At 31.1% G+C, this 10,429-nt stretch overlaps 2 protein-coding genes across 2 annotated transcripts in view; both read right to left on the bottom strand.

The window, feature by feature from the left end:
• Positions 1–5,427: 5,427 nt before the first annotated feature.
• On the bottom strand, positions 5,428–8,733 carry LOC121226664 (acetyl-coenzyme A carboxylase carboxyl transferase subunit beta, chloroplastic). Its single transcript, XM_041110413.1, has one exon. The coding sequence runs from the start codon at positions 8,731–8,733 to the stop codon at positions 7,240–7,242; it is 1,494 nt and encodes a 497-aa protein (XP_040966347.1). The 3' UTR covers positions 5,428–7,239.
• Positions 8,734–9,329: 596 nt separating this feature from the next.
• Positions 9,330–10,429, bottom strand: part of LOC121226665 (ribulose bisphosphate carboxylase large chain) — a 1,599-nt gene continuing 499 nt past the window's right edge. The window contains exon 1 of the mRNA XM_041110414.1: positions 9,330–10,429. This exon is cut by the window's right edge and continues 499 nt beyond it. Within this exon, the coding sequence (XP_040966348.1) occupies positions 9,465–10,429 (965 nt within the window). The 3' untranslated portion in view covers positions 9,330–9,464.

Here is a 10,429-nt window from a genome sequence, read left to right as displayed (position 1 = left end):
GTATTGAGGATTAAATGTGTTATTATACTAATTAAAAAAAAGACGTTATCAACTTATCTGCGGGTGACCAAAATAGGAACAAATTCAAATATTGGTGTCTAAATTGAAAATTTTTAAAATTGGGTGATGAAAGCAGGAATGTGGGCATAATTGGATGACCATTTATAGAATTTACCCATTCTTAAATCATTAAATAAGTGCATAACATGGGCTTTTTAAATACAATTGCAATGAGTGCTGTAATATGGGCTTGCACTGCACTTATAGGGTTATTTCATTGGGCCAAGGTTTTGAGTTCCCAAACATAATTAAGGTCAATTAGATCAAAATCTGATAAACCCACATACAGAAGAGCATTGCAATATATGTGAAATCTGATGATGCCTATTACTCCCATAATGGAAGGTTTAAAAATGTCTTTTTGTGGTTGAATTGAACTTTAACTTAATTGGTATGAGTATTATTGTAAATATAAAAAGATGTGGTTCAAGTGCGCTGAAGCACATTGTTCCCTTATTTATGGGTCGGGGAGGGACTATGAATAGTTTTAAACATTATGTCAAAAAGAGCAGACATGATCAAAACCTATAATGAAATTGTTCAAAAAAATATTTATTTAATCCATGATTGCATTATTATTACCTACTTCACAACAGCTCTGGGATTTAATCCATAGAGATATAAATTTGTCACTTGTAAATTCAATGCAATAATTTAAATTTTAATGACATCGAATCAGATTAATATAATGAACAACAATGATAAAGGGAGAGAAGGATGAAAGTGAAAGCGGATCGTAAAGTTTGTCAAAGTCGCGGATTTGACTTAGGGCTCTAGACGTTCGAAAAGAAACTTGGATTTTTTTTACACAACCTGAAACGAAATTAAATCCAAGTTAGATAAAATAATTAAAACAAATAATAAATCAAAGATTCAGGAAGTGAATAAAGAAGATAAATGGAAAGATAGAACGTGGCGTGTAGAAGTCCTAAGAAGCCTTGGAAACACGAAGAATCCACAATCCCCTTCAAGCGGCTCTAATTTCCCCTCAAAGATAAAAACATTGGCAAGAAAAAGTTTGAAGATGATCCCCACAATCTAAAAAAATTGTTAAAACTCTTCTAAAGAAACTCAAGAGAAATTCTTGAAAAGAAAAACTCAGAGAGAATTTATTAACTTAAAAGAGAAATAGAATAATAATGAATTGTCTGTTTTGTATACAATGCGAAGGCCTATATATAGGCTAGCTAAATAAATTTAAATAAAACTCCTAAGTATGCTAGAACTCTAATTTAATCTAAATAAGAAGTAGTTTTAAATTAAACTTTCTTGTTAACATAAAATTCCTAAATAACTTTAAATACTTAATAATTATCGAAAATTCGGAATAAAACAATAATAAAATAATAAAGGCTGATAAATAAAATATTGGGCTCATATATAATAAAAATTAAGCCTAAAACCCAAACCCAATATGATTTAAACTCGAATTAAAAGCCCGAAACTCGTAATTCCCGTCATAATCCCGTTCAAAAATTCTGCTCGCGCAGTCTTCACTAAAACGGTCATAACTTGAGCTCCCGAACTCAAAATCGAGTGATTCAAAATGCGTTTCGAAGTTAAGAGATAGATCTTAAAACGTCATGAGACATCTTAACCCAGAAATGCTAGAATCCCATCCAAAAAGTCGACGAAAGTCTGCTGATTTCCCAAGCCTAAAAATTGGAAATTTTGATGATTGAAATCTAATAATAAATTTCACCCCATCTGTGCATGTATCAAACAATATCAAAATTATCAAGTCAATTCACTGTCAAGTGGTTTGATAAGTATGGTTGATAAATAGGATCAATTGTTTAGTAAGATATGAAATGTAAAGCTCAATATTCAATATGATTTCACAAGGTTTAGTTTCGTTCAAGTAACGGATTTTTATTCATTGAAAGTATGTTTTAATTTAAGGTTTAAAGGTTTAGAATTTAAAGTTCAAGGCTTAATTCGAAAATCATTTTAATTCAATTAATATAACGTGGACTCGAAATATCACTCAATAATCAATTAAAGAGAAATTCAACAACAAAAAAGAAAAAAAGATAAATGCTTTTGAGATTCTTCATTTCTTCAAATGGAATGAACGAAAATAGATCAAAATGATTCCCTAAAAAGAATCATTTTTAAAAAAAAATTAAAATTTATTTATACAGGTGATTTCATAAGTCATCAATCATTTTAAAAAATTATGGAATTGTCATTTGAGGAACGAAGTCAGGAATTATGTGATGAAACCAAAATAAAATTTTATAAGAAAGAGGGGTCAAAGAAAAATTTTGTATAAAAATTACTTTTAACTTTTGATATGAATCAAAAATGAAAATTTTCCATTTAATAAAGTAGCTAAAAGGATTAGACTGAACTACTAACATTTAGAAGGGACTAAAGTTAAAAATGTATCACTCAACCAAGGGGTCAAGCTCTTACCCTCATGTGATTTTTACTTTTGTTTTATTTTTTGATATTATTAATATTCGTTTTACAGTTTATGTTCGGGATTTATGTTGTTCCCTCCAAAAACTATAATATATTAAATTATTGATATTTTTAATTAATATTAGAAATTTTATAAAAATAAAAACCATATATCATTCAATCAAATGTATATACATAAACAGATAAAACCTATAAATACATCTAACATTTCATATTATCTCAGCAATCGTACTCAATAATATATGCTGGTATAATTATAAAAAAATTAAATATTTACAAACTTAGTTCGAATAAAATTAAGAAAATTGAAACAACATTAAGGTTTTAATTGTTTTCGGCTTGACCATGGAAACAACATTAATTCATTGATATTTATATGGAGTTTATATGCTTAAGAATAAAGGGTTTTCAAGCTAATCACTTTATTTATTAATCAATAAGATTTTTTTTTATAATTTAATTAGAGAAATTAAGTTTTGATGTATACTCATTAAAGTTATTAATTTTTTGATATAGTTATATATTTAATTTTATGGGCGCCTTGGTGTAAACTCATGTCAATATGAGACACGTTTAAAGAATTTGATTTTTTAAATTCGATTCTATAATATTTAGTTTTCGCATTTTATGATTCCAAATATTTGATCAAATTATGATATGGTTTACGGAATAAATTGTGGGATATGCCAATTACTATGATTTTGTTTTTAAGATATTTAACTTAATGAGTTTAAATTTTGATGTAAAATAATATTGATTGCATAGGTTTTTATTTTCATTAAGGATTATTCAGTCAAAAATTAAGGTTTTCAGTTTTTTATTGCGCTATTTAGACATCTTTATTTTGGGTTATTTCAGAAACTGTAATGCAATTGAAAATTTTAATTTTGACATTGGACTATTATGGAAATTTTAAATTTGAATATTGGTATGTTAATATATTTTTTTAAAATAACTTAATTGAAATAATAAGTTGTCAAAGTGACCTACATTATTAAAATTATTTTGTTTTAAAACATTAAAGGTTGTGTGCGTAACTTAAGATACATTTATATTGATCAGCCAAAGGAATGTTAATATTTAACAAAATTATATGTACAACTGTGGTAATAAACATGTGACAGTTATTTGGTTTTGCATGTGAGTAATAAATGAGCCCAAATGAAGATTTATTGTTCGACATGTTATTATTGCCAATGTTTGATTACTCCACCAATATATCACTTACAAGTTAATATTTTGTCCAAAGATGAAAAGTTAATAGAGTGCCTCATATCTTGAGATGATATTTACCTTTACTCAAATTATTTTTTTTTAAATTTGAAATATTTTGAAACAAATAAATTTAGATTTTGGCTTTGAGATTTAATTAAGGATGTCTAATATTTTAAATAGATTAGTTGAAACAAAATACCACCAAAGTGACCTCTTTTGTGTAGATTTGTTTGTTTAAAGTATCAAGATGATTATATGTTTTTGTGATTCATGCATTTATGAATTGACCCAAAGGTAAGTTAATAATTGGCAGAATTTAAACGACATTTGTGGTGATAAATATGTGACAATTATAAGGTACTTTATGTGAATAATAAGTTAGTCCAAAAATTGATTCATTGTTTGGTGTAATTTTTTGTCAATGTTTGATTGCTACAACAAAAGTATCGTTTACTGTTAATATTACTGTCCAAAGACTTGATATTAATGTTGTGTTTGATATCTTGAGATTGGATTAACCACTATTTTGAATTTATTGTTTACTTATGAATATTTACGTGAGATTATTTTTATCTATTTTGTTCTATATTTGGCTAGTTTAACTTCTATCTGCCACAATATCTGCTAATATAAATTCTATACCTATGCTTAACGGGACTAATTTCAAGGAATGAAAAATACAATTACTTATAGTGCTTGGTTGTATGGACATAGACCTTACACTAAAGGAAGAACAATCTGCACCTTTCACTGTGGCAAACACCCTTGATGCTAAAAGGGATTTTGAGAGATAGGATCATTCAAACCTTATGAGTCTAATGATCATGGGCACAACATTCCAAAAGCCATTAGCGGCACATAATCTAAAGAGATTACTCAAGCCAAGGGTTTTCTTAACGAAATTGAGAAACGTTTGTCAAAACAATAAGGTTAAGATGATATCATGTAACAGCTCATTTTTCAGTGGTATCGAAACAGTGGTTTCAAGACCACAATTCTGACCAATGAGTTAGTAAATATTATTTATTTAATATTTATGAGTCTATTAGAGTGTCGTATTTGAGTTTGGTCCGGTAAATTTGGTGTTTGACTAATTAATTAAGGAAAAATAACTAAATCATAAAAACTACAAAAGTTAATCAGTATTGGTTTTTAATTGTTAAAAAATTTAAAAGTGATTGTAGAATTATTTAAATGGGAAATTGACATTACAATTTTAGCTTGGACGGTTGGTGGATAGTTTTGTTAGAAAATATGTTAAATTTATTATTAATAAAGTAAAATGAAATAAAACAAAAAAAAGAGATCATTTTTACTTTTTTTTCTTGAGCACAAAGAAAGATAAAAGAGCCAATGAGAAAAATGAGAAATTTACAGATATGATCTATCTGTATCTAACGTATCAACTCCAAATATTGCAAATAAAAGCGAAAGTCTTTATTTCGATTTGATATATGAATGAATCCAGTATTTCGATTTCTTGCTTATTTTGTTATGAATTAAGTTGAGCGGTTTTACATTTACAGACGCATAAAAAATTTTTGTGGACAAAAAACTGTTTTTTATGTTATGACTCTTCCGTATACGTCCGCTTTGGTTTGAATGGCATTCTGAAGAAACTTCAGTTTAGTTCTGCTATAGAAAAAAGAGGATTCTTGGATTGAGCTTTTTCCTCCGGCGAGAAAGCTTTTATTCTGCAATTCATTTCAAAAGACTTCAATCGGTACACGCAAAAAATAGGCCAATTCAGCAGCTTTTTGTTCAATTTCGCGCGGAGTCAAATTCTCATCAGTACGAGTCAAGGGAACGGCCCCCTGGCCTCTGATTTCCATATAAAGGACACGACGAGCATAAATACCCTCTTTAACTTCTATTCTGATGGACTGAATATCTTTCATAAGGAATCGTAGAAAGATGCGACGATTTTTTCCAGGAAAACCCCAACGAAAAATACAGACTATTCCCTCCTTTCTATCGAATCGATCATAACCACTGCCTACATTCCAAAAAATTGTGCACCACAAATAGGAACTAATAAAGAGGCCTGCGATCCCATAGAAAGACATCACGATTCCTTGTGGAAAAAAAACTATTTGCTGAGACGGAAATAAAGATATCAAATTCCTACCAAGATAACTAGAAGTTCCAACTAATAAAAACCCTAATGAACCAAAAAAAAGGATAAAGGCCCAGCAAAAATTGCTTGTTTTTCGAGATCCCACTATAAATTCTATCCATATAGATTCTGATCGCCAACTCATACATACTAGATCCAGTTGCATTTTATTCGAATTGAGAGAATAACCAAAAAAATTCGACTTTACTTTTTTTGTTTCCGAAGTAACTCTCATCAACTAGTACTATTTTGATATGAACTTTTAGAAGGAATTCATCAAATTGCTTCGATCTAAAATCATCCCCTTTATATGATCGCCTATACGGATCTACTAGATATATAGACTTTAATTTCATACATCCGTTCGGTACCGATCCACTTGCTATAATTCATTTAACCCTATACCATGTTTACGTATGCATAAGAGGGGCTTTTTCATTTATGTTCGGTTCGGGTAAGCCGGATGTTATACAATATTCTACTAAATAGGTATCCATGACATCTAAGTCTTGAAAAAAAATAGATAAGATTTGGTCTTGGCCCCATCGAATCTAAAAAATCTTAGTTTTTTGAACATACAAAGATAAAGAAGCCATTGCAATTGCCGGAAATACTAGGCCTACTAAAGGCACAAAAATAGAGGGAAAACTGCTGAAAGTTGTCATAAAATGGGTACCTCAATTTAATATTTGTACCTGTTATTGTTATATTGTTTAGTTAGAAATATATCTTATAACGATTATATTATAATTCGTATATTATACTAATTATATCTAAATACTAAGTATATCTAAGCGAATCTATATATCTAATAGATATCTAATAAGTGCAAGGAATGTAGAATTAAATAAAAGGACTTGCCCATCTTTTTAAATCAAATAAAATAGATGTATATGATAAGATAATCCACTTTCTTTATTATCTTACTTTATTCTTACTTTTCTTATTATTCTATTGTTCTTGTCTTCTAATTTGCATTTTTGAATTTAATAAAGAAAGAGTTTATTACAAATTGTCGAAAGATTCGATTCGTTAGAATCCGATCCAAGAACAGGGATTATTAGTAAAAATAGAATTTTCGGGAGATATAGAAAGATGCAAAACTCTATATTTCTATTCTATTTTTTCTCTATTTAAATTCTATATACATACGCAATAGAGGAGGATAAAATTCGTTTTATTTGTCTCTCCAAATTCGAATTTCATTTCACAGAAGGAAAAATTCGCTTTTTATCTTGTTGCTAGAGGTTTACTCATTAGTAATATCGGATAATGATAATAATAATTATCCACATAATTTGTTTTTCGACAATTCCTTTTTTTGTCACAAAGTCAAAGCCCATTACGCGGGCTTTGACTTTGATTCTGATAAACTAACTAACTACCTTTTCACTACAAATAAAAAAATTTCACTTAAGACTCTACTTGATTGAATTTTGATTCAAAGGGAAAAAACCGTGGAGCTGAACTAACTCACTCAGAACACCTTTTAAAGGATTACGTGGTACGATTGGATCGAATAAACCCTTATGGAATAAATATTCAGCCGCCTGTGAACCTTCCGGTATTGTTTTATTCAATGTTTGCTCAATTACTCTTTTACCCGCAAATGCAATATAGGCATTGGGTTCAGCAATAATGATATCCCCCAACATACCAAAACTCGCAGTCACTCCACCAGTAGTAGGAGATGTAAGAATTGATACATAAAATAACTTTTTATTTGATTGATAATCATATAAAGCGGAAGATATTTTAGCCATTTGCATCAAGCTCAAACTTCCTTCTTGCATGCGTGCTCCTCCGGAAGCACACACTAGAATAAGAGGTAAAAAATTATTGGTAGCATATTCGATCAAACGGGTGATTTTCTCGCCTACTACGGATCCCATACTCCCCCCCATAAACTGAAAATCCATAACCCCGATTGCTATAGGAATACCGTTTAGTTGACCCGTGCCTGTTTGAATAGCCTCAGTTAATCCTGTCTTTCTTTGATAAAAATCAATACGATCTTTATAAAGCTCTTCTTCAGACTGAAATTCAATGGGATCCAGAGAGATCATGTCTTCATCCATAGGACCCCAAGTGCCTGGATCAATCGAAAGTTCGATTCTATCTGAACTCCTCATTTTCAAATGATATCCACATTGTTCACAAATATTCATTTTTGAATTAAGCGATTTCTTATAATTTACTCCATAACAATTTTCGCATTCGCATTGAACCCACAAATCCTTGTATAGATCGAGATCATTAGAACTTTCTTTTAGAGTTAAATCATTACCATTTTCACGAGTTATTATATCGAAATTCTTGCCTTCACTACTATTTCCACCTTCGCCGCAAATGTAATTAGAAATATAATTATCATTGGAATTGTCACTACCACTTAAAATGGAACTATCAATACAGATTTGAGAACGAAGATAAGAGTCAATACAACTATTAATGTGATTATTCCAACCACAGTTAGTATCATTATCATACAAGTTAAAATGATAGTGGGGCTCATCATTTTTCGATCCATTATTCATATAACTAGAATTATGATAACTATAAAAAAAACTTTCTAGTTCACTCAAAAAAGAATGATCATTGTTAAGCTCAAAAATTTGATTTTCACTATCAAAATATATGGAATAACGGTCCTGATTACTATCCCTAATTAAAAAGGTGTCATCAGAAATGAAATTCCGAATGTCTTTGACGTCAACTAAATGATCAACCTTACTGTAATAACTAGAGCTGTCACTACAATCATGAATGTTTTTATCCGTATCATTTCGAGTCGGGTCTTCGTTTACAGTAGTATTTTCAACAGGACCAAGGCGGCTATCCATTGATTTACTTAGCCCACATCTGTATTCTAATTCTCCCTTAGACAAGATCAAATTGAACCATGATTTTTCCATAGAGCTTTCTTGCCTCTATTTCCATGAAAGTACAGTAGATGAATAGTCATTCGATGAAAAATCAATTGAATATTTTATTTCCTATCAGAATACGCATACTAGATACAATCACTAGGGTTATTAACGAACAATGAGTGAATATTGAAAGAAACGATTCTCTTTTGTGAGAACCTAGAGTAGCAGATATATGATAGGATAGAGCTCTTTTTTCTTTTGAATTAGAAATATCAATTTTCAATTAGAAATAGTGATTTCCCCATGTTGTGTAAAATCCGCACTGAAAAAATTGAAAAAAGAAATTTTTCTCCTATCAAGAACCTTTTTCGTAAAATCTCGTCTACTAATACAATAAGTTTCTATTCCAACACGGAGCCAAAAGGACAACATACAGGATGGGTAGAAGAAGTTGTGATGCTTGGCTCGATCCATGATCCGAAACCGTGGTATATAGGATAGAAAAGAATACACCAATCCTAAGGATCCATACATAGGATTAATTATGGACCCAGGAGAAAATTTGAGTTGTGTTTAGTCTTTTATTTTTGTATTTAAGATCTTGTATATCTAGATAAAAATATATCTATCAAAAATATAGACAATAGAATCGGCTCAATCCTTTTAGTAAAAGATTGGGCCGAGTTTAATTGCAATTCAACAAACCGACAGTAATTACTGGATTACAAAGTATCCATTGCTTCGAATTCAAATTTGATTTATGAAGCTGGTTTATCTCATTTTTCCACTTTATCTAATTTATCCACTGCGTCGAATTCAAATTTGATCGCCTTCCATACTTCACAAGCAGCAGCTAGTTCAGGACTCCATTTGCTAGCCTCGCGGATAATTTCATTACCCTCGCGGGCAAGGTCACGTCCCTCATTACGAGCTTGTACACATGCTTCTAAAGCTACTCGATTAGCTACGGCACCCGGTGCATTTCCCCAAGGGTGTCCTAAAGTTCCTCCACCGAATTGTAGTACGGAATCATCTCCAAAGATCTCGGTCAAAGCAGGCATATGCCAAACGTGAATACCCCCCGAAGCTACGGGCAGAACACCTGGCATAGAAACCCAATCTTGAGTGAAATAAATACCACGGCTTCGATCTTTTTCAATAAAATCATCACGTAGTAAATCAACAAAGCCCAAAGTTATGTCCCTTTCTCCTTCAAGTTTACCTACTACTGTACCAGCGTGAATATGATCTCCACCAGACATACGTAAAGCTTTAGCTAGTACACGAAAGTGCATACCATGATTCTTCTGTCTATCAATAACTGCGTGCATTGCGCGATGGATGTGAAGAAGTAGACCATTATCTCGGCAATAATGAGCCAAGCTAGTATTTGCGGTGAACCCACCTGTTAAGTAGTCGTGCATTACGATAGGAACTCCCAATTCTCTAGCACACATGGCCCTTTTGATCATTTCTTCACATGTACCTGCAGTAGCATTCAAGTAATGCCCTTTGATTTCACCTGTTTCAGCCTGTGATTTAAAAATTGCTTCGGCACAAAATAAGAAACGGTCTCTCCAGCGCATAAATGGTTGGGAGTTCACATTTTCATCATCTTTGGTAAAATCAAGCCCGCCACGTAGACATTCATAAACTGCTCTACCGTAGTTCTTAGCGGATAACCCCAATTTAGGTTTAATAGTACATCCTAATAGGGGGCGACCATACTTGTTCAATTTAT

Source organism: Gossypium hirsutum, unplaced genomic scaffold (genome assembly GCF_007990345.1).
Source record: "Gossypium hirsutum isolate 1008001.06 unplaced genomic scaffold, Gossypium_hirsutum_v2.1 scaffold_357, whole genome shotgun sequence".
Taxonomy (NCBI): Eukaryota; Viridiplantae; Streptophyta; class Magnoliopsida; order Malvales; family Malvaceae; genus Gossypium; species Gossypium hirsutum.
The sequence above is the reverse complement of the archived record's forward strand: the minus strand, read 5'-3'. Positions and strand labels throughout refer to the sequence as shown.

What these genes read in the sequence shown, in the direction of transcription:
- LOC121226664 (XM_041110413.1), bottom strand. Translation starts at nt 8,733, where the DNA reads ATGGAAAAATCATGGTTCAATTTGATCTTGTCTAAGGGAGAATTAGAA.